At 45.5% G+C, this 24,304-nt stretch overlaps 1 protein-coding gene across 2 annotated transcripts in view; it reads left to right on the top strand.

Moving 5' to 3' along the window:
• Positions 1-12,576, top strand: part of LOC125466393 (proline-rich protein 29-like) — a 36,468-nt gene extending 23,892 nt beyond the window's left edge. Inside the window, exons 3-6 of one of the 2 annotated variants that reach the window (XM_048560828.1) lie at positions 1,549-1,667; positions 3,280-3,497; positions 6,485-6,555; positions 11,678-12,576. In XM_048560828.1, coding sequence (XP_048416785.1) covers positions 1,549-1,667; positions 3,280-3,497; positions 6,485-6,555; positions 11,678-11,709 — 440 coding nt within the window. In that variant the 3' untranslated portion in view covers positions 11,710-12,576. The remainder of the gene's footprint in view (positions 1-1,548; positions 1,668-3,279; positions 3,498-6,484; positions 6,556-11,677) is intronic. The other variant, XM_048560829.1, reaches the window with a different exon arrangement.
• The last annotated feature ends 11,728 nt before the right edge of the window (positions 12,577-24,304 follow it).

Raw genomic sequence — 24,304 nt, 5'->3', positions numbered from 1 at the left:
CTAAATTGTCTCATATTGTACAGGGATGCGCAGATCAGGTGGGTTAGCCAAGAGAAATGCAGGGCTACAAGGATAGGGTAGGGTAGGGGACTGGGTCTGGGTGGAATGCTCTTTGGAGGGTCAGTATGGACATGATGGGCTGAATGGCCTGTTTCCACACTGTAGGGATTTTATGATTCAATGATGATGATTCCTGCACTGTCCATTGAACCAGGGTTGATCCCCTGGCTTGATGGTAATGGTTGAGTGGGGTATATTCCGGGCTATGAGGTTACAGATTGTTTTGGAGTACAATTCTGCTGCTGTCGGTTCTCCACAGTGCCTCATGGATGTCCAGTCTTGAGCTTCTAGATCTGTGCAAAGTCTGTCCCATTTAGAATATGCTGGTGCCACAACGCAATGCAGGTTATTCTCAATGTGATGGTAATACATTGTCACCACAAGGACTGTGTGATGGTCACTCTTACCGATACAGTCACGAACAGATGGAACTGCAGCTGGCAGATTGGTAAGGAGGAGTTCAAGTATGTTTTTCCCTCTTGCTGGTTCCCTCACCACCTGCTGCAGTCTCAGCCTCACAGCTACGTCCTTTAGGACCCGACCAGCTGGATCACTAGTACCGCTGCCAAGCCACTCTTGGTCATTGTAAGTCCCGCACCCAGAGTACATTTTGCACCCTTGCCATCCTTATCCTTTACATGTTATTCAACATGGAGGAGAAGTGATGCATTAGCCAACAGAGGACTGTACAGGGTAATCAGCAGGAGGTTTCTTTGCCCATGTTTAACCTGAAGCCATGAGACTTCATGAAGTCTGGAGTCAATGATGGCGATTCCCAGAGCAACACCCTCCTGACTGTATACCGCTGTGTGGTCCATTCTGCTGGGTCGGTCCTGATGGTGAGACAGGACATATCCAGGGATGGTGATGCAAGTGCCTTGAATATTATCAGTAAAGTATGATTCTGTGAGTATGATTATGTCAGGCTGTTGCTTGACTAGCCTGTGAGACAGCTCTTCCAGTTCTGGCACAAGCTCCCAGACATCAGTGAGGAGGACTTTGCAGGGTCAACAGGGCTGTTTCTGCCGTTGTCTTTTCCGGCACCTAGGTCAATGCCAGCTGTTCCACCTGGTTTCATTTCTTTCTTGAGACTCCATATGGATCGATACAACTGAATGGCTTTGTAGGCCATTTCAGAGAGCTGTTGAGAATTGGCCACATTGCTGTGGGTCTGGAGTCACACATAGGCCAGAGCAAGTGAAGATGGTGGATTTCCTTTTCTGAAATACATTAGTGAACCAGATGAGTTTTGCTGACAATCGACAATGGATTCAAGGTCATCAGTAGATTCCGAATTTCTGATTTTTTGTATTGAATTCAATGTTGCGGGATTCAAACCTGGGCCTCTGGGAGATTAGCTGAGTTTCTGGTCTAATAATGTAGCGATAATCCCATTAGGCCATCGTCTCCCCGTTGTATTCCTATGCCTGGTCTTTCCAATTAACTGCATTGCAATGTTCTGACAGTGATGTGTTTTTCTTGTTGTAGACCTGATTGAGCTGATGATGATCCAGAATGCTCAGATGCACCAAGTGATCATGAATAACATCACCATGGCAGCACTGACAAGCTTCGGTTACAGCACACAGCCCCAGCTTGCTGTGCAGGTCAGAAGATACTCAGATTTCAAACCGATTCACATCCCACTCCAGAGAACTCAGCACACAACTGCAGTCCGAAGCAAAGATAACAAAGTGTGGGGCTGGATGGACACTGCAGGCCAAGCAGCATCTTAAGAGCTGCTTGACCTGCTGTGTTCATCCAGCTCCAGACTTTGTTATCTTGGATTCTCCAGCATCTGCAGTTCCCATTATCTCTGCAGTCCTAAGCATGTGCTTCACTGACAGAGGACCTGTCTTTCAGATAACATATCAAATTCAGCCTTCATTTGCTCTCAGTAGTAATTAGTAATCTAATGGCGCTGCTTCAAAAAACAGCAAGAGTGTTTATCTTAGAGCCCCTCAATGAAAATTACAGAAAAGATTATTATGCTTATAATCATTTCACTGTTTATGGAAGCTTGCTGTGATCACTTCATTTCCCGCAACACAACTATGATTGCAATGTGTTAATAACCGGAGAATTTTACCTTGGTAATCTTTTACACATGCCTAACGGATCAAACAGGACTTTTTTTTATTAAACATCACATCCGAAAGCAGATGCTTTAACAGTGCAGCACTACTTTGATGGTGTATCAGCTTAAATTATGGAGTGGGCCTCAAACCCAAGCATTCCTAATACCTCCATTCTATAATCTGGAAACCACTCATTAATCCCAGTCCGCCAGCAGCTCTATTTTAAAAAATCTTATCCTTGTGTTCAAATCAGTCCGCTGTAGCTCTGTAGACTTCCTCCAGCCCTACAACTGTCTGACAACACGATGTTCCTCTCGTCATGGTCCTTTGTGCATCCCCCACTAAACTCACAATGGCATTGAGCTCTTTGTCAAAATCTCAAATTCCCTCCATGAGCTAGAGAAGCACAGCAGGCCAGGCAGCATCAGAGGAACAGGAAAGCTGACGTTTCGGGTCGGGACCCGTCTTCAGAAATTTCAAAAGGGTCCCGACCCGAAACGTCAGCTTTCCTGTTCCTCTGATGCTACCTGGCCTGCTGTGTTCATCCAGTTCCACACTGTGTTATCTCAGGGCCTAGCATCGGCAGTTCTTACTATCCCTCCATGAACTGCTCGAGGTCATCCTAATTACCAACTCCTTTGGTCAGGGTTTTAATCACCTGTCTTTCTGTCTCCCTGTGTGAGTCAATGCTAGTTTTCACCAAATAATCTTCCTGTCACTGTAATTGAGTCACTTCTTCTGTCAAAATTGCTATATAAATGCAGGTTGTTGTTGAATTAAACTGATGAGGACACTCTCCACCTAATATGGCTGCCATATGTAATTTCTATTATTACAATGGTCAGGCTTAAATCGACAACTGTTGAGACCTCAACGTGGTGAACAAAAAGTCTAGTTAGAGATGCCCACATCCTGTGAATGAATTAAAACAAAATTTTCCCAACTATTCCAGGGGAAAAGGCAAAGTATTAACAGTTTTAAAGTAATAAATTATCCCAAAGTGGTTCACAGAAGCATGCAGCATAATTTGACAATGAGACTCATGAGATGTTGTGGCAAAGGATCAAAAAAGGTAGCTGAAGAAATTTAAGAATGTACTGAATTATGAAATCAGTCTGAAAATGTGTCTGTTTGTGTTCAGAACCCTCTGTCCATCAGAATGGAAGACAGTGAGCCAGATACGGTCTATCACCATCATTATGAGCCTTGGCCATATGCTGCATTCCCCTCTTGGTCACACCAGGCCCAAACCCAGAGTCAGCCTCAAGCGCATCACATGATGAGAGCACTGCAGGAGAACCTTAGGCCTGTAGTACGGCACGTCAGTGGAGACGCACCCCCTAGTCCCCGGAGAGAGATGTAAGTTCCTTCATTTCACTACCTGGATGTTGTGTTGCGGTGGTAATCCAGGCTGAACCATGGGAACTTGTTCAAATTCCAGCAGGACAGCTGGTGCAGTTAAAATTCACTGAGTAATTGTGGAATTGAAAGATGAGTCTCATTTATGTTGCGACCATGACAATTCGCATCGATTGTTATAAAAGCCTGATCTGTTCACTATTGTTCATTATGGGTTTAAAACTACCAGTGTGCCTTGTCTGGCCTACAAGTGACTCCACACCTACAGCAATGAGGGTGATTTATGTTCTCTGGGTAATTAGGGAAGCATACTTTATACTGAATGATAAGATTTGGAAAAGCAGCAATGAATTTGCACAGATCTATATCTACCACATCCCCAAGTGCTTGTTCCCTGTCAGACCCTACCTTTATTCTGATATGAATATTTACACCCTGTCCCTGTGTAAAAACATTTGTCTTTGGTGCTCTGATGTCTTTGATCTCTAATCTCTCCACCTTTACCAACAATATAAAACCCATCAGTTTTCCATTTCTTCCTTCAGTTCGGATGAAGAGATTTTGGACTCAAAACATTAACTCTGTTTCTGTTCCCAAAATTCCTGTCAAACCTGCAGCGTTCCTTCAGGGCTTTCTGTTTCCTCACCCTCTACTCATAGGACTGTCCCTCCACACTGGGATCAACCTAGGAGACCTTCTGTGGGCTGATTCTAATACCTTTCCATAAATGTGGGAACAAAATCAATTCAATATATTCTTAAAATTCTTCAGAAGGCTTTTTTGATCTTTTGCCACAACATGTCATGAGTCTCATTGTCAAATTATGCTGCATGCTGCTGTGAGCCGCTTTGGGGTAATTTATTACGTTAAAACTGTCAATACTTTGCCTTCTCCCCTGGAATAGCTGGGAAAATTTTGTTTTAATTCATTCACAGGACGTGGGCATCTCTAACTAGGCCAACATTTATTGCACAGAGGGCATTTAAGAGTCAACCACATTGCTGTGGGTCTGGAATCACATGTAGGCCAGACCAGCTAAGGATGGCTGTTTCCCTCCCTCAAGGGCAATAGTGAACCAAAGGGATTTTTTTGACAATTGGCAATGGAGTCATGGTCAGCATTAGATTCTGAATTCCAGATTTCCTTTTTAATTGAATTTAAATTTCATCACCTGCTGTAGCAGGATTCAGAGCTGTGCTCCTGGAGCGTTAGCTGGGTCTCTGGATTAACACTCCAGCAGTAATACCACTAGGCCATCACATTCACACAAGAAAAATAACAAGAATAAAGTGGTTTCTGGAGGCTGTTAAGGTATGTATAAAATATTTCCCTTTTTTTTTCTTTTTCACTCACTCCCACTTTCCTCACATTCCTTCTTTCTCTCCATTTTCCTCTCTTCTCTCAAGGCTCACTGAGCATGAACAAAACAATGGAAGAGAGGCACGGAGCTGGTACACTCTCAGGAAACACCATCTGTGCCCAGCGGGAGTGTGCCCAGCGGGAGTGTGCCCAGCGGGAGTGTGCCCAGCGGGAATGTGCCCAGTGGGAGTGTAGCCAGTGGGAGTGTGTCCAGTAGGAGTGTACCCGGTGGGAGTGTACACGGCGGGAGTGTGCCCAGTATGAGTGTGCCCAGCGGCAGTGTGCCCAGTAGGAGTGTATCCAGTGGGAGTCTGTCTAGTTGGAATGTGACCGATGGGAGTGTGTCCAGTGGGAGTGTGTTGTCTGTGCCCAGTGGGAGTGTGTCCAGTGGGAGTGTGTTGTCTGTGCCCAGTGGGAGTGTGCTGGCTGTACACAATGGGAGTATTTCCAGAGGGAGTGTGTCAAGTGGGAGTGTGCTTACTGTGCCCTGTGGGAGTGTTCCCAGTGGGCATGTTCCCAGTGGGAGTGTGCCCGGCGGGAGTGTGCCCGGCGGGAGTGTGCCCGGCGGGAGTGTGCCCAGCAGCAGTGAGCCCAGCAGGAGTGTATCCAGCGGCAGTGTGCCCAGTAGGAGTGTATCCAGCGGCAGTGTGCCCAGCAGGAGTGTACCCAGTGGGAGTCTGTCTAGTTGGAATGTGACCGGTGGGAGTGTGTCCAGTGGGAGTGTGCCAAGTGGGAGTGTGTTGTCTGTGCCCAGTGGGAGTGTGCTGGCTGTACACAATGGGCGTATTCCCAGAGGGAGTGTGTCCAGTGGGAGTGTGCTTACTGTGCCCTGTGGGAGTGTTCCCAGTGGGCATGTTCCCATTGGGAATGTGGCCAGTGGGAGTGTGCCCAGTGGGAATGTGCCTAGTGGGAGTGTTCGCAGTGGGAGTTTGAATTCAACATCAAAGCCCCACGAGACACAATTGGGACAATTAACCAATCGATCTGAATTTTAGCGATATCAGGAGACTTTGTTCCTCTTTGAATAGTAAAATGGGAGAAAACCAGCAGAAATCTTCCTGGTGATGTATGAAATATTGCTTTAATTTCCTCCTATCATCAATTGTACAGTTTTCACATGCAAGATTATATCAGTTACATCATTGTATCACACAAACAAAAAAATTGTCCAGAAATATAAAATATTTTAATTTCAACTCATAGATAACACCAAAGAAACCAATAATTGAACAGTGGACTTTCCCATTTTGAATCCCCAGAGCAAATTCTGAATCCTCAGTAAACATTTGTCCTCTCTGTATTGTACACTGTAGTGAACTGTCTTTCCACGTGCCTTACTGCATGTCCTCACCTCTGTCCCCACCCCTGCCCGCCCCACCCCCACCAACATAGTGCTAGTAAACCTGCCAATGACCCAATGAGATTGCAGTGGTAGAGCTGGCAGTGTAACTGTGGGTAAGAGTTGGCAGAAATGGGAACGATTGGTGAGATAGCACAGGTGAATCTTCTGATGAGTCAATAAGTTAGAGGTGATAAACTTGGCATTGAATAAAGTGCCAGTCGCCCACAGTTGGCAAACTGTAGTGAGGTGCTTGTGATTAACCAGAAACTGTTGGATTTTCTCCTAGTAAAGCTATACCTCCACCCCCACCACCAAGCGCCACAGGGACAGTTGGGGCTGACGTACGTCCAGCATCAGGTAAGCTGCCGTAATATGAGTGTGTTTATGCCCCTGTCGAGTAACATCTAAGTCTCGCTGTGCAACGGAATCACTTTTAAAGGGCCATCCTCTGTAAATTTAAGTCAGAAGGTGTTAGTGTAGCAGGTATGTCAATGGACTAGTAATCTAGAGCTAATATCCTTAGGAATTGGGCTCAGAACCCACCAAGGCATACGGTGAGGTCTGAATTCTATGCAATCTAGTCTAATGGCAAGTGTGTAACCATTACCAATTGTTTTAAAAGCCCATCTATTTACCAATGTCCATCAGCAAAGGAAGTCTGCCACCCTGACCTGGAATAGCCTGCACCTTACGCCAGCTGAATGGAAATGTTGTGGATTCTTAACTGCTCCCTGAAATAGCCAAGCAAGTTACTCATTCCTAGGGCAATCAGGCATGTGCAACACATGCTAACCAGAAATGCTCACGTCCTGTGAAAAAAAAAAATCGAAAAGATATTTTGCTTCAGCCTTAACTAGGGAGAGATGGTAGCCTAGTGGTATTATTGGTCTACTCATAATCCAGAAACCCAGGTAATGTCCTGGGGATCCAGGTTTGAATCCCATCATGGCAGAGGCATTTCAATTCAATTCAATGAAACATCTGGAATTTAGACTCCACTGATCACTATGAATCCTTGTTGCTTTTCAGAAAAACCCACCCAGATCACTAACGTTCTTTAGGGATACAAAGTGTCATCCTTACCTGGTCTGGCTTCATCCTGCAAAGGAAAAGAGATATCACCATAATGGATGTTAGCAATACCTCAGAAGTTGCAGTGGATCAGGGAATGGAAGGGAGTGAGGGAGGAACACAGGAAATTCACAATTGCCAGAGAAGTAGTACTAAGTAAACTGAAGGAGATGTGGGCTAATAGATCATTAGAGTCATCTACAGAAACAGACCATGCAATCCGATTCTTTCATGCTGACCAAGTTTCCTAGACTCAGCTCATTCAATTTGCATGTGTTTGACCCATATCCCTCTAACTTTTCCCGATTCATGTATCTGTCTTTTTAAAGTTTTGACTGTATCTGCATCTACCATTTCCTCTGGCAGTTCATTCCACACATGAACCATCCTCAGTGTGATAAAGATGCCCCTCAAGTTCCTTTGAAATCTTTCTCATAATTAACGGCTTTAAAGAAGTGGCTAGTGAGGTGCATTATTTTTAGTTTAAGTATTTTGCATCAGTGTTTACAATATTTAAGGATTTGGAAGATACAGAAAGTGGGGAAATAAATAGCAACATCTGGAAAAATGTCCCTACTACAGAGAAGATGGTGCTAGACATATTAAAATACATAAATCCCTGGGATGTGATCAGGTGTATCCTAGAACTCTGAGTGAAGCTAGGGAAGAGATTGCTGGGCGTCTTGCTGAGATATTTGTATCATTGATAGCCACAGGTGAGGTGCCAGAAGACTAGAGGTTGGCTAACATTGTGCCACTATTTAAGAAAATGGTAGGGAAAAGCTAAATAACTATAGAGCCTGACATCGGTGTTTGGCAAGTTGTTGAAGGGAATCCTATGGGACAGTGTTTACATGTATTTAGAAAGGAAAGAACTGATTAGGGATAGTCAACATGGCTTTGTGCGTGGGAAATCATGTCTCACTAACTTGATTGAGTTTTTGTAGAAGTAACAAAGAGGATTGATGAAGGCAGAGTGGTGGACGTGATCTATATGGGCTTCAGTAAGGCATTCAACAAGCTTCGTCATGGTAGACAGGTTAGCAAGGTCAGATTACATGGAATACAGGGAGAACTAGCCATTTGGATACAGAATTGGTTCAAAAGTAGAAGACAGAAGGTGGTGGTGGAGGGTTGCTTTTCAGACTGGAGGCCTGTGACCAGTGGCGTGCCACAAGGATTGGGGCTGGGCCCACTGCTTTTTAGCAATTATATAAATGATTTGGATGTCAACGTACGAGATATGGTTAGAACATTTGCTGATGGCACCAAAATTGGAAGTGTAGTGGACAGCCAAGATGGTTACCTCAGAGTACAAAGGGACCATGATCAGATGGGCTGATGGCTGAGGACTGGCAGATGGAGTTTAATTTAGATAAATATGAGATGCTGCATTTGAGGAAAGGCAAACCAGGGCAAGACTTATACACTTAATGGTAAGGTCCTGGGAAGCGTTGCTGAACAAAGAGACCTTGGAGTGCAGGTTCATAATTCCTTGAAAGTGGAGATGCAGGTAGATAGGATAGTGAAGAAGGCGTTTGGTATGCTTGCCTTTATTGGTCAGTTCACTGAGCATAGGTGTTGGGAGGCCATGTTGCAGCTGTACAGGACATGGAGGAGGGGATAGGTGGAAAGACAGGTTAGGGAGGCGGGAACAAGCTGGGATGCATTGGGGGAGGGGAGATTTTGAAGCTGGTGAAGTCCACATTGATACCATTGGGCTGCAGGGTTCCCAAGCGGAATATGAGCTGCTGTATGTGCAACCTTCGGGTGGCATCATTGTGGCACTGCAGGAGGCCCATGATGGACATGTCGTCTGCAGAATGGGAGAGGGAGTTGAAATGGTTTGCGACTGGGAGGTACAGTTGTTTAGTGCAAACCGAGAGTAGGTGTTCTGCAAAGCGATCCCCAAGCCTCGGCTTGGTTTCTCCGATGTAGAGCAAGCTACAACAGGTACAGTGGATGCAGTATACAATGTTAGCACTTGTGCAGGTGAACATCTGCTTGATGTGGAAAGTCCTCTTGGGGCCTTGAATGGGGGTGAGGGGGGAGGTGTAGGGGCAGGTGTAGCACTTCCTGCGGTTGCAGCGAAAAGTGCTGGGTGTGGTGGGGCTGGAGGGGAGTGTGGAGCGGACAAGGGAGTCACAGAGAGAGTGGCCTCTCCGGAAAGCAGACAAGGCTGGGGATGGAAAAGTGTCTAGGGTGGTGGGGTCAGATTGTAGATGGCTGAAGTGTCGGACGATGATGCGTTGGATCCGGAGGTTGGTGGGGTGGTAAGTGAGGATGAGGGGGATTCTGTTTTGGCTTTTTTTGTTGTGGGGAGGGGGTGTGAGGGATGAGTTGCGGGAAATGTGGGACACACGTTCGAGGGCATTCTCGAGCACTGAGAGGGAGAAGCAGCGGTCCTTGAAATACAAAGACATCTGGGATGTGTGGGAGTGGAATGCTTCACCCTGGGAGCAGATGTGGCGGAGGCGGAAGAATTGGGAATAGGGGATGGCATTTTTGCAGGAAGGTGGGTGGGAGGTGTATTCTAGGTAGCTGTGGGAGTCGGTGGGCTTGAACTGGATATCAGTTCCTAGGTGGTTGCCTGAGATGGAGACAGAGAGGTCCAGGAAGGAGAGAGAGGTATTAGAGATGGTCCAGGTGAACTTGAGGTTGGGAAGGTGTTGGTGAAGTGGGTGAACTGTTTGAGCTCCTCGTGGGAGCACGAGGCGGCGCCGATACAGTCATCAATGTAACGGAGGAAGAGGTGCGGTTTAGGGCCAGTGTAGGTACGGAAGAGGAATTGTTCCATGTAACCTACAAAGAGGTAGGCATAGATTGGGCCCATGCGAGTACCCATGGCCACCCCTTTGTCAATCCCTGCCTAACGCATCCCAAAACCAGCCCAGCTCATCCCTGCCTCCCTAACCTATCCTTCCTCCCACCTATCCCCTCCTCCCATCTCAATCCCCACCCCCATCTCCTACCTACTAACCTCATCCCGCCCCTTTGACCTGTCCATCCTCCCTGGACTGACCTATCTCCTCCCTACCTCCCCACCTACATTCACCTTTACTGGCTCCATCCCCGCCTCTTTAACTGGTCTGTCTCCTCTCCACCTTTCTTCTCCTCTATCCATCTTCTATCCACCTCTCCCTCTCTCCCTATTTATTTCAAAACCTCCTCCCCCTCTCCCATTTCTGAAGAAGGGTCTAGGCCCAAAACATCAGCTTTTCTGCTCCTCTGATGCTGCTTGGACTGCTGTGTTCATCCAGCTCTACACCTTGTTATCTCAGGTTCTCTAGCATCTGCAGTTCCTACTATCTCTGAAACAATTTTTACCTCCTAACCAATGTCATATACAGCCACAACATGACATCCCAACTCCTATACTCAATGCACTGACCAAAGAAAGCAAACATGCTAAATGCCTTCTTCACTGCCCTGTCTGCCTGTGACTCCACTTTCAAGGAACTATGTACCTGCACTCCAAGGTCTCCTTGTTTGGCAACACTCCCCAGGGTCCTACCATTAACTGTATAAGTCGTGCTCTGGTTTATCTTAACTAAATGCAACACTTCACATTTACCTACATTAAACTCCAGCTGTCACTCTTCAACCCAATAGCCCATCTATTCAAGGTCCCATTGTACTCTAAGATAATTTTATTGGCAGTCCACCACACCACCTATCGATGAGATGTTAGCATGTAACACTCATCCCTAAATGCCTGGAGGACCACAAGTCAAACACATTGCTGTGGGTCTGGAGATATCTTTAGCCAGAGCTGGTGGTAGATTTCCCTAAAGGATATTGGTGAACCAGTTGAATTTATGGTAATAATTTGACAGTCATCATTTAGCCAGTTTGTTTAAAATTCAATTCTGATTTCCACAAGTGGGCAGGGTGGGGCTTGAATCCATGTCCCCAAATTTTTTTTCTGACGAAGGGTTTAGGCCCGAAACGTCATCTTTTGTGCTCCTAAGATGCTGCTTGGTCTGCTGTGTTCATCCAGCTCCACTCTTTGTTATCCCCAAACGTTAACCTTGATTTTAATAATACAGGTCTAGTGACATACCCACTGCATCGCTATCTCCTTCTACTTTGCAACAGTGACTACTCTTCAAACAATAAAATGCCAGCTGCAAAGCTCTTTGATCTATTTGGTACTCATGACAGGTGCTATAAAGAATGTAATTTTATTTTCTTTCTTTAATATGTTCTTTTTTTGGGATTGATGTCAAATTTCTTCTGTTAATATTCCTGTGAAGTGCATTAAGATGCTGTACTATTTTAAAGACACTATAGAAATATGTCATCATAAATATCCGAGGAAATAGGAGATAAACATTGCAGTGCATTTTCCAATTAGGCTTATTCAATGCCTTTTGATTTCACTAATGGCTGTTTTTTTTCTGTGCAGAGTATTACGATGTGGCTGATGGCCAACTGTGATGAGCCCCCGTCTGTTTGGTGGTGATTCTCCCCAGTATCACGTCTGGCTCCTTGACTGCCGACAGGCCACTACCTGAGCTCCTGCAGCTACTGAAGTGAGACTCTGTACACGCTGCAATGAGTATACACCTAGCTGGACGTCTCCCAGGATTTTGCAGTTGCTTTGGTGATCACAGGCTGCTGACCATTCCAGTCCAATTGTCTGGCAGGAAAACAACGAGCATTTATAATCTGAAACCAAAAAAAATAAAGAATAGAATTTAAAAGGAATATGCATTCAGCAGCACCCCTGAACCGCACCACCCCCACAATGACCGTCACTCTGACAGACGTTAAACGTACAAGATGTTCTGCTGGGTTCTTCCTGATTGGCTTTTGCTGATTCAGATTTTAAGGATGTTTGCATAAATACACACTTTTGGAATAAGCCATGCTGGTGTTAACGTTTCCCTTGGATCTTTTCCTACCCTTCCTCACCATACTCTGTCAATATTGTGCTTTATTCCCTTCCTCAGGTTCCAGCTAATTTTTTGGAATCTCAAACATGTTCCAGAATTGAGGCAAAAAGCGGCCATTCAGCCCATCATGCCTGCACTGGTTCTACAACCCAGCCTAAATCTCCTGTCTTTCTCCAAATCTGCATACAATTTCTATTCAAAACAAAAATCATGCAATTCCCTTGTAGTGATTGAAACAGGGTCAGCCAGGTAGACCTCACAGAACATGAGTTCCATGATTGGACCAGATTAACAGTCCCAATCAGGGACCCCTGGCTCACACATGTAAACATGAGTGTCAGAGGCTTTGCTCACACCGGGAGCTGTCTCTGAGGAAACCAGACCAGAGTCGAATAGCAGGCACGTGTAAATAAAGGGTCACTTGGTGACAGGATACCAGTCTCTCTGGAGTTATTTCAGTGGCAACAAGAGAAAAAAGTACTCTCCTGAAGAAATTTGCTTACAACAGTTGTCTTTGAATTGGAGTAAACATTTCTGGCATCATGCTATTATTTGGGAAACTTGACTCGTTCATTCTGCCATCGAAGATTGGGATCAGTATGAGTAAAAAATACATTGTTTTCTCTGGGCATACGATATGGGGATGAGTGAAAAGCAATAAGTAATTCTCCTGGCAGCGTGTGGACCTGCAGCTTACATGGTTATTAGGAGCCTAATGTTTCCTGAGGTACCAGATACCAAAACCTTTCAAGAGTTGACAGATTTAGTTAAGGAATATTACGACCCTAAACCTCCTCCAGTTCTAAGGTGCTATCGGCTTTACTCTGCAATTCGAGAACGAGGGGAATTTATGTTAGGATTTTTGATTAGGTTAAGATGACTTGCAGAGGCATGTTACTTTGGTTTAACACCTAATGAGACGCTGACAGCCCGTTTGGAATATGGGATTAATGGTGTATCATGCAAAAGTGCCTGCTAGCTGAAGCCCAGTTAGCTTTCAAATAGGCACTACAACTGGCTTTGCCATTAGAAAATGCGGCAAGTGGGGCATATGGGTTACAGATTATGCTGAAGGAAGTGGACACTGTCATCAGTCTGACTGAGCTTGGGAAACACCACTTGAGTGAAGGCAATTGCATTGCCTCAGTCAGAACATATCCTGAACAGAGGGACTCGAGGTCAGCCCACTGCAAAACCCCAAAACAAAACCAAGGCAAACGGTTAACATTTTCTTTAGGATCTGGGCTGACAAGCCGTTGTAATTGCTGCTGGTATGCAAACTCAAGACAGATAAAGATTCCCACTGGGCCTGAATTGAGTGAGAAAACTCATAGGCGGGAGTCTAGGTAAGTCCAAACCCTGCAAAGCTCACCTACATCTGGCTCGGAACAGTTAAATTGTTTTGCAACACCCAAATCAGAGCCAAAGATAAATGTGTGGTTAAAAAGCCACCCGGTTCTAATGGAGGTTGATATTGGCGTGGCTGTATTTGTGATTGTGGAACCACTCTTTAACGAAGTTCGCTCTGGACTCCAAACCTTACGTTTGCCTAAGATCTCGGTCAGACTGAGAACCTATTCAGGGGAACCTTTACAGATTAAGAGAACAACTTTGATTCGGTCTTGTGTGAGAAACAGCTTGTTCTGTTACCTCTGCTTGTAGTAAATGACTCGGGCCCAAACTTGATGGCATGAAGTTGGTTGAAAAAGATTCATCGAGATTGGCCCAACACGTTCCAATTTAACAAATGGCTGCCTGAGTGAAATCCGAATGAAATACCCGGAAATATTTCAGGGAGGTCCAGGGGCTATCAAAGGGACCGAGGCTGCCTTGCATTTTGGCCAGGAAGCAATTGGATGATTCTGTGAAGCTTGCCCAGTGCCATTGGCCTTACATGCAAAAGTAGAGGCAGAAATCAGGAAGCTAGAAAACAAAGGAGCCATCAAACCGAATGGGCAGCACCAGTCATAGCAATTGTGAAGCCAATGTGTCAGTTTGCCTTTGTGGGGATTTCAAACAAACTGCTTTTTGTAGCTGGATAAATACTTAAACCCTCACATAAAAGAGAGACACCTCCCTTCCCTTCCTTGATATTACTGTTTCCATTTAAGTGGATAGACTGGCCACTAATATCCACCACAAACCCACTGACTCCCACAGCTACCTGGGCTACACATTGTCACACCCTACTTCCTGTAAAGACTCCAACCCATTCTCTCAGCTCCTTTGTCTCCGTCGCATATGTTCAGATGAGACCATATTCGACAAAGGGAGCCTCCAAAATGTCCGCCTTCTTCCTCAACGAGGATTTCCCAGCTCCGTGGTCAACAGGGCCCCTCAAATTGGGCCTGACCCATCTCCCGCACTTCCACCCTCCTCCCTTCTCTTCCCTCCCGAACAGTTCCTCTTATCCTCACCTACCATCCCACCAGCATCCACATCCAGTAGATCATCAGATTCCATTTCTGCCACCTCCAGCAAGTTGCCACCACCAGACACATATTCCCCTCCCATCCCTTGTCCACCGTCTGCAGGGACCATTCCCTCCGGGACACGCTGGTCCACACTTCCTTCACCTCCAACACCTCCCCACAGCCCTACGGCACCTTCCCCTGTAACTGGCAAAGGTGCAACAGCTGCCCATTTACCTCCTCCTTTCCCAGTATCCAAGGGCCCAAACATACCTTCCAGGTGAAGCAACACTTTACCTGTACTTCCCAGAATCTAGTCAACCGCATTCGCTGCTCACAGTGTGGTCTCCTCTACATTGGGGAAACAAAGCGTAGACTTGGCGACTGCTTTGCAGAAGATCTACGCTCTGCTCACAAAAAAGACCATGAGCTACCTGTTTCCTGCCACTTCAATACACCACCCTGCTCCCTGGCCATCACCTCTGTCCCTGGCTTGCTGCAGTGTTCCAGTGAAGCCCAATGCAAGCTGGAAGAATAACAGAGATAGTAGGAACAGCCGATGGTGGAGAATCTGAGATAACACGGTGTGAAGCTGGATGGACACAGCAGGCCAAGCAGCGTCAGAGGAGAAAAATCTGAAGAAGGGTCCTGACCCGAAACGTCACATTTTCCTGCCCCTCTGATGCTGCTTGGCCTGCTCTGTTCATCCAGCTTCACACCGTGTTATCTCTGGAAGAATAACACCTAGTTTTCCCCCTGGTGACCCTGCAACCCTCCAGACTCAATATTGAATTCAATAATTTGAGGGCCTAAACTCTCCCATATCCCATGCCCCACCCCACACACCAGGCGTTGTTGCCACATAGCCTGCCATCTCTCACCTGTTGTTAGCCACTAAGAGCCCCCACTAACAACTGTTCACCCTCCCAGCCTGATTGTTTGCAACGCGTTTGTCTGTCCAACTGACCTTCTCTCTCTTAAGGCTCTATCCTATCGTTTACTCGTAACTCCACCCATTTCCCTATTTTCTGCATATGAGCTGTCATTTTCCTAGCCACCGTCAGTTCTGAGGAAGGGTTACTGGACCGAAAACATTAACTCTGTTTTTTCCTTCACAGATGCTGCCAGACCTGCTGAGCTTTTCCAGCAACTTTGTTTCGTTCCTCACATAAAGGATTTATATTCCAGACTGGAAGGCATGCTGTCCCACAAAACCAGACATAAGCCATACGTACTTACAGTTGCGGTTAGATGAGAATTCCCAGAAATACGCTACAATTAATACCCATAAGGGCTTGGACCTATATACAAGACTGCCAATGGGGCATCATCAGCCTGTGCCATCCTTCAGAAGACAATGGAAAATATTTTACAAGGACCACCCCAGGTTGCCATTTACCTGATGGCTTGTTAATAACCAATAAAGAGCACTTAGAGACTTGGACATAGTGCTTAAAAGTTTCTCCAAGGCAGGCATACACCTTAGAAGGGGTAAATGTGTGTTCCAGACACCCTACGTTACCTATCTGGGCCGCAGAGTCGACTAGACTGGGTTACACCTGGTGGAGGATAGAGTGAGAGTGGTCAAAGTTATCCTGAAATTGGCTAATCGGCAGGAGACAGAGTGGCAGTGGGGATTGCTTTTGGACTAGGTGCCTGTGACCAGCAGTGTTCCACAGGGGCTGGTGCTGGGCCCCCTTTTGTTTGTCATTTATATAAATGATTTGGATGAGAATATAGAAGGCATGGTTAGTAAGTTTGCAGATGAAATCAAAATTGGTGGCATAGGGGACAGGTTATCTAAGAATACAAAGAGGACAATTGTGTCAAAGCACTGAAGAGTGGCAGATGGAGTTTAATTTGGATAAATGTGAGGTATTGCATTTTGGTAAAACAAACACTTATACAATTAAAGTAAGGCCTTGGGTAATGCTGTTGAACAAAGAGACCTAGGCGTTCAGGAACATAATTATCTGAAGTTTGGATCACATATAGATAGGGTGGTTAAGAAGGCATTACCCTATGCACAGTGTGGGGTCATCTGTCTGTACTGCACACAAAACAAAAAAATTCACTGTACATTGGTACATGTGATAATAATAAATCAAACCCTTTCGTTTTCCTTCTCCAACAAAATACCTTTTGAGCATGAGATAATGGGAACTGCAGATGCTGGAGAGTCCATGATAACAAAGTGTGAAGCTGGATGAACACAGCAGGCCAAGCAATGTCTTAGGAGCACAAAAGCTGATGTTTCATGCCTAGACCTTTCATCAGAGAAGGGGATGGGGAGAGGGTTCTGAACTAAATAGGGAGAGAGTGGGAGGTGGACCGAAGATGGATAGAGGAGAAGCTAGGTGGAGAGGAGAGTATAGATGGGGAGGTAGAGAGGGGTAGGTCAGTCCGGGGAGGATGGACAGGCCAAGGGGGCGGAATGATGTTAGTAGGTAGGAAATGGAGGTGCGGCTTGAGGTGGGAGGAGGGGATAGGCGAGGGGAAGATCAGGTTAGGGAGGCGGGGACGAGCTGGGCTGGTTTTGGGATGCAGTGGGGAAGGGGAGATTTTGAAGCTGTGAAGTCCACATTGATACCATTAGGCTGCAGGGTTCCCAAGCGGAATATGAGTTGCTGTTCCTGCAACCTTCGGGTGGCATCATTATGGCATTGCAGGAGGCCCATGATGGACACGTTGTCTGAGGAATGGGAGGGGGAATTAAAATGGTTTGCGACTGGGAGGTGCAGTTGTTTATTGTGAACTGAGCGGAGGTGTTCTGCAAAGCGGTCCCCAAGGCTCCGCTTGGTTTCCCCAATGTAGAGGAAGCCACGCCGGGTACAGTGGATGCAGTATACCACATTGGCAGATGCGCAGGTGCTCCACACTCCCCTCCAACCCCACCACACCCGGCACCGTCCCCTGCAACCGCAGGAAGTGCTACACCTGCCCCCACACCTCCTCCCCCACCCCCATCCCGGGCCCCAAGATAACTTTCCACATTAAGCAGATGTTCACCTGCACATCTGCCAATGTGGTATACTGTATCCACTGTACACAGTGTGGCTTCCTCTACATTGGGGAAACCAAGCGGAGGCTTGGGGACCGCTTTGCAGAACACCTCCGCTCAGTTCGCAACAAACAACTGCACCTCCCAGTCGTGAACCATTTTGACTCCCCCTCCCATTCCTTAGACGACATGTCCATCATGGGAATCCTGCAGTGCCACAATGATGCCACCCGAAGGTTGCAGGAACAGCAACTCATATTCTGCTTGGGAACCCTGCAGCCCAATGGCATCAATGTGGACTTCACAAGCTTCAAAATCTCCCCGTCCCCCACTGCATCCCAAAACCAGCCCAGCTCGACCCCTTCACCCCACTGCATCTCCAAACCAGCCCAGCTCGCCCCCGCCTCATTAACCTGTTCTTCCTCTCACCTATCCCCTCCTCCCACCTCAAGCCGCACTTCCATTTCCCACCTGCTAATCTCATTCCGCTCCCTTGACCTGTCCGTCTTTCCCGGACTGACCTATCCGCTCCCTACCTCCCCACCTACACTCTCCTCTCCACCTATCTTCTTTTCTCTCCATCTTCAGTCCGCCTCCCCTCCCTCCCTATTTATTTCAGAACCCTCTCCCCATTCCCCTCTCTAATGAAGGGTCTAGGCCCAAAAAGTCAGCTTTTGGGCTCCTAAGATGCTGCTGGCCTGCTGTGTTCATCCAGCTCTACACTTTGTTACCTTCTGAGCATATTCACATGAGATAGAGATTTATTTCTATTTGGCATTCTCATCAAATAATTCACTTCACTCAGTTTCCTTTTGACTCGGTAAGGCCCACTAAACCTTGCCTTTAAAAGTTCACTTACCACTGGAAGTAACACTAACACTTCATCTCCGCTCGCAACATTACATATTTTTAATTTTTAATTTTCTTCCTGTTTCGACACATGCTGTGCTACTTTCAAATGTTGTCTAACCAACTCACCTGTTCTATTTCATGTTCCCAAAAATTTGACACCTACTCCAAATGCGTGGTCTCTGGACTATGTCACATCATACTGCTTGGCCTGCTGTGTTCATCCAGCTCAACACTTTGTTATCTCGGATTCTCCAGCATCTGCAGTTCCCATTATCTCTGATCACAATTTCTCCTTAATTCATTTCAGTGATCCTCTCATCCCATGCCCTAGTACATTCTGGGATGCATGCAGATTCTTCTTCTGTCTATGCTTTTTGATAAAACTGCTTTAGGTTTTCATGTTTCTGTTGTAATTCAACTAATTTCTCTGAACTAAAAACATCCACTTTGTCCTCCACCTGTTCTCATTTATTCCAGCCATCTGATCATGCATAGTTTCTGATAATTGGACTTCAACTTCCCTATCTTTACTGCTTGGTTTCTCTTCCTGCTTTAGGCTTTGTGACCTTGTTACTGCATGTCAGATATAATCCCAGGATATACTTTCTGCAACACCTCAGTTGTCTGATTTTCCACTGGCTTTTCAGCTACAGTAGACATCACTCCCACTTTGATCGAGCTGTATCATTTCTAAGGATAAACTGTATTTGAAGTATTAAGAAACTCTCTGACTCCTACCACCACTTCACCAGTTTTCATTGAGCTCCCCAACCTCACTTTATGTAACGGAAAATTGCTCTCTCAATGTGAATTTCACATATTACCATCTTTTCTGGCAATAATCCTTCTGAATTGCAAATCTCCTCATTTCTCACCATCAAAGATGACTTGCTGCCGTATCTCTTAAAATCTTAATTTCATTACCTGCTCCTCCTGGCACATGTGACTAATATTTACCTTTACAAGGAAAGTCTTTAAAGAGATCTGGCATTTTCTCCTCAACCAAACCCTGACCAGGTCGTACATTCTGCCACAGTTATTGAGCTTCCACTGTGTTTTCCTTCCCCACTTCAACACAGTTCACTGGTTTATCCTGTTTCCCCACATCTGTCTTTCAAGTGTTTTTTTCTAAACAAACAACACTGTGAATTTATGTGGTCTACTTTATTGCAGTGAAAACATTCAAGCTTTCTCCATGGGTTCTTTTTCATCCTGTGGTAAACAGATATCTTCAATGAGATTTCCTGTTCCTTTACCATCTAACTACTTCTTTTTTCAACAATTTCTATCACTCCTAGACTGAAATTGATGTCAGAACCTAACGTTTGATTTGTGAACCAACTCAATCATCAACCATTTCCACTGCTAATCCCTGCGCCCTTGACTCTCTGCTCTTCCACATGTGTTCTCACTATTTCAGAAAGTGAATTTTGGAACTTTACAAAATAATTGTCTCTAAGATTGAACATGGATCAGAGATATGACGATGCCCTTACCCACCTATCTAGGTTATTTTGTTTGATCTTTTCAAACTCTATGTGTGTTTGACGAGGGTCCTTCCTTAGGTTCCTGAAATAGTGTCTGCAGGCCTATGGTACTCACTTATTTACATTTAAGATGGCTTTCTTCATCTCATTATACTGCCCAGATACCTCCTGTGATAGTGATGTAAATACTTCACTCGCTGTACCTAGCAACTGTGTTTGGATCAGCAATACCCACTGGCCATTTCATTCGTTTAGACACTTTCTCAAATGAAATGAGAAAGGCTTCTACATTCTTCTTGTCAAACTTAGCCAGCACTTGGACATATTTAAACAGATACCCACCTGTCCTTTGGTTATGGTGGGATTGCACTCTATCTCTGTCCCTCATCAATCCTTTCATCTCCACTTCCACCACTTTAAGTCGATTTTGAATTTTCAGTTCTGACTTCTGAAGCCTCTTTTTCTCCCTTTCTTCAGCAAGGGTCATCCTTTCCTTTACGTCTATTGTCTGCTTTTAATTGTAATTCAAATTGTTTCCTTTCCTCTTCTCTTTCTGTTTATTCTGCCATGGCTATTCTTTCCTTTTCTTTTTCCCTTGCCATTGCGTCTAATTCAAGCTGCTTGATTCTCATTTGAATTGTAGCAATCTCTAATGATGATAAAATGTGAAGCTGGGTGAACACAGCAGGCCAAGCAGCATCTCAGGAGCACAAAAGCTGATGTTTCGGGCCTAGACCCTTCATCAGAGAGGGGGATAGGGAGAGGGAACTGGAATAAATAGGGAGAGAGGGGGAGGTGGACCAAAGATGGAGAGAAAAGAAGATAGGTGGAGAGAGTATAGGTGGGGAGGTAGGGAGGGGATAGGTCAGTCCAGGGAAGACGGACAGGTCAAGGAGGTGGGGTGAGGTTAGTAGGTAGATGGGGGTGCGGCTTGGGCTGGGAGGAAGGGATGGGTGAGAGGAAGAACCGGTTAGGGAGGCAGAGACAGGTTGGACTAGTATTGGGATGCAGTGGGTGGGGGGGAAGAGCTGGGCTGGTTGTGTGGTGCAGTGGGGGGAGGGGACGAACTGGGCTGGTTTAGGGATGCAGTAGGGGAAGGGGAGATTTTGAAACTGGTGAAGTCCACATTGATACCATTAGGCTGCAGGGTTCCCAGGCGGAATATGAGTTGCTGTTCCTGCAACCTTCGGGTGGCATCATTGTGGCAGTGCAGGAGGCCCATGATGGACATGTCATCTAGAGAATGGGAGGGGGAGTGGAAATGGTTTGCGACTGGGAGGTGCAGTTGTTTGTTGCGAACTGAGCGGAGGTGTACTGCAAAGCGGTCTCCAAGCCTCCGCTTGGTTTCCCCAATGTAGAGGAAGCCGCACCGGGTACAGTGGATGCAGTATACCACATTGGCAGATGTGCAGGTGAACCTCTGCTTAATGTGGAATGTCATCTTGGGGCCTGGGATAGGGGTGAGGGAGGAGGTGTGGGGGCAAGTGTAGCATTTCCTGCGGTTGCAGGGGAACGTGCCGGGTGTGGTGGGGTTGGAGGGCAGTGTGGAGCGAACAAGGGAGTCACGGAGAGAGTGGTCTCTCCGGAAAGCAGACAGAGGTGGGGATGGAAAAATGTCTTGGGTGGTGGGGTCAGATTGTAAATGGCGGAAGTGTCGGAGGATGATGTGTTGTATCCGGAGGTTGGTAGGGTGGTGTAATCTCTAATCTCTAATGATTCTGGTTGCATTCAAGGCAGTTGCTAAAGCAGGGCTCTCACTGCAATAACTTCCCCTCTCTTCACAGGCCAAATTCAACCTCAACTTCTTTTCCAATGTGTAAAGTTTGACCTTGCTCACTTTCTGAGTGGCTTCTTCCAATCTCAGGCATCTTTTAGCAATCAAAGCAGCCATCACTGCACCGCACGGTGGCTCAGTGGTTAGCACTGCAGCCTCACAGCGCCAGGGACCTGGGTTTGATTCCGGCCTCGGGCGACTGTCTGTGTGGAGTTTGCACATTCTCCCCGTGCCTGCGAAGGTTTCCTCTGGGTGATCCGGTTTCCTCCCACAGTCCAAAGAGGTGCAGGTTAGGTGGATTGGCCATGCTAAATTGCCCGTAGTGTTCAGGGGTGTGTGGGTTATAGGGGGATGGGTCTGGGTGGGATGCTTCAAGGGGCAGTGTGGATTTGTTAGGCCGAAGGGCTTGTTTCCACACTGGAGGGAACCTAATCTAATCTAATCATTACACAAGGCACACCTTGTTTAAACTAACCAAATGCAACACCCAAAATAAAACATCACCAACACTCACTGCCTTTCAGTCCAATAATTGTAAACCCAACTTGCAAGTAGAGATTTTGATCCTGAATGAGCCTCCAATTTGTTATGGGCCAGACCAAACTCATGCAATGTATTGAGAAGATAGTTTAACTGCTTTTTCTCATTTTAATGGTAAGCATACATCATTGCTTTCCAGATACTATTTAATTGGTCAAACTACTCAACATTAAGCAAGACACTTTATTTATATGCTGCAGTTAAAATACTGTTCTGAAGTTGAGTAGAGTAATTGTGAAGTGGAAGGCATGGAGCTAAAATGTGCGGTTCCTTTAAGAGATTTGTGCTGTGTCTGTACTTAGAAATTAAATAGAACAAAATTCTGTCTGTGAGCAGCAGCTGAAGTTGCCATTGCAGAGAGCCTCAAAAAGTAAAACAAGTGCATCAAAAATGACTTCCAGGTGACAGGCAAAACAGCAGTCTTGTTTGCATGTTGTGACAACAAGTTTGAATTCGGCCAATTAATATAAACTAAGTGCCTAGAAATAGAAAGCCAATTGAATTTAAATCTGATCATGGTGACAACCTGAAACCAACACAATATAAGAATTTGGTTGTGTCATTATGGGCAAATAAGACAAGGGCATTTGGAAAGTCGGAGAGAGCCAACTGCCGCCTGCAATGTACTGCTCTCAGAAAGCCCACTGAATTAACCAAAAGCACCACTGTATTTTAGCGCAAAATCCTCATTGAAGAAATTATACAGATAAAACATCCCTGACAGTGGAATTATGGAAGGAAGGCATTTGTGAAGAGAGTGGAGAAAACAGAATATTCAAGAAGTCTGTGCAAACTTGGAGGGATTAAGTTATCATTTATTGCTTCTTATTATTTGGGGCAGCATGGTGGCTCAGTGTTTAGCACTGCAGCCTCACAGCGCCAGGGACCTGGGTTCGATTCCAGCCTCAGGTGGCTGTCTGTGCAGAGCTTGCACATTCTCCCTGTGTCTGCGTGGGTTTCCTCCAGGTGCTCCGGTTTCCTCCCTCAATCCAAAAATGTTCAGGCTAGTTGGATTGACCATGCTAAATTGCCCATAGTGTTTAGGGGTGTGTGGGTTATAGGGGAGTGGTTCTGGGTGGGATGATCCAAGAGCCAGTGTGGTCTTGTTGGGCCAAAGGGCCTGTTTCCACACTGTAGGGAATCTAATCTAATCTAATTAATTGGGTTTATATTAGTGGGACTCGTCTTTACTTAAACAGCATTTCGGTAGAATTTAGACCAGTTAGGAAGCAGTTAGTAGCCTGGGGGGAGTTATTCAGTTTGTTGGTAATTTTGTCAATTTATTAATTGTTGAGTTAAATAAATAAATTGTTTCTTGTTACCTATAAAGTGAAGATGAGGTATTTTCTTCCTTTCAACCACTCTTCTAATAGATTACAAGGGGAAAAGCAAGCTTCTCTTGGTGTTTTGGGGGAATTATTATAAAGGGAACCTCTACTCCCATTGTAGCAGACTAGGGCTTGGGTTTTAGCAATTATCAGAAGGGTTCGGCCATTGTAACAATACAAACAAAATATGAAGGAAGGAATTGAATTAACTCTAACTGTATCAAAATGCTAGTCAAAATGATATGTTGTTGTTCCAATATAGTAATGTCCCATAAACACATCCTTGGCAAAGGCAAATTCATTAAAACAGATTGCCTCATGTGCAGTTCTAGCAGCAGGAAGAGAACCTCAGCTTTTTGCTGTGACTAAGAGAGAAAAAAGAGCTTCCTCACTTAGCTTCAAGACCCCAGCAATTTCAGAAACTGAAACTAAAAATCCTGGTTCCGTGGGATATTAACCCTACCCATTCAGGCTGTGTCTATTGTTCCAGCTTTTTAAAAAAGCCTCAAGGCCTCACAAGCTGCTTACTGTGTTGGCTTTGAACAGAAAATCTGTTTCAACCTCTCTTCATTAAAAAAAATCTTAAAGAGATAGTATTGTCACAATAAAATTGAAAGCTTTTTGAATGCTATTGAGTATATTTTGAGTCAAGTAGATTAACAGTTTCCATTTTACAGGTACAAACTCTATCATGTACTTTTCATTTAAATAGAGTTATTAACATCAAAAGCATCCCATGAAGAC

This window comes from Stegostoma tigrinum, chromosome 31 (assembly GCF_030684315.1).
Source record: "Stegostoma tigrinum isolate sSteTig4 chromosome 31, sSteTig4.hap1, whole genome shotgun sequence".
NCBI lineage: Eukaryota > Metazoa > Chordata > Chondrichthyes > Orectolobiformes > Stegostomatidae > Stegostoma > Stegostoma tigrinum.
This window is presented reverse-complemented; position numbering and strand designations above follow the sequence as displayed.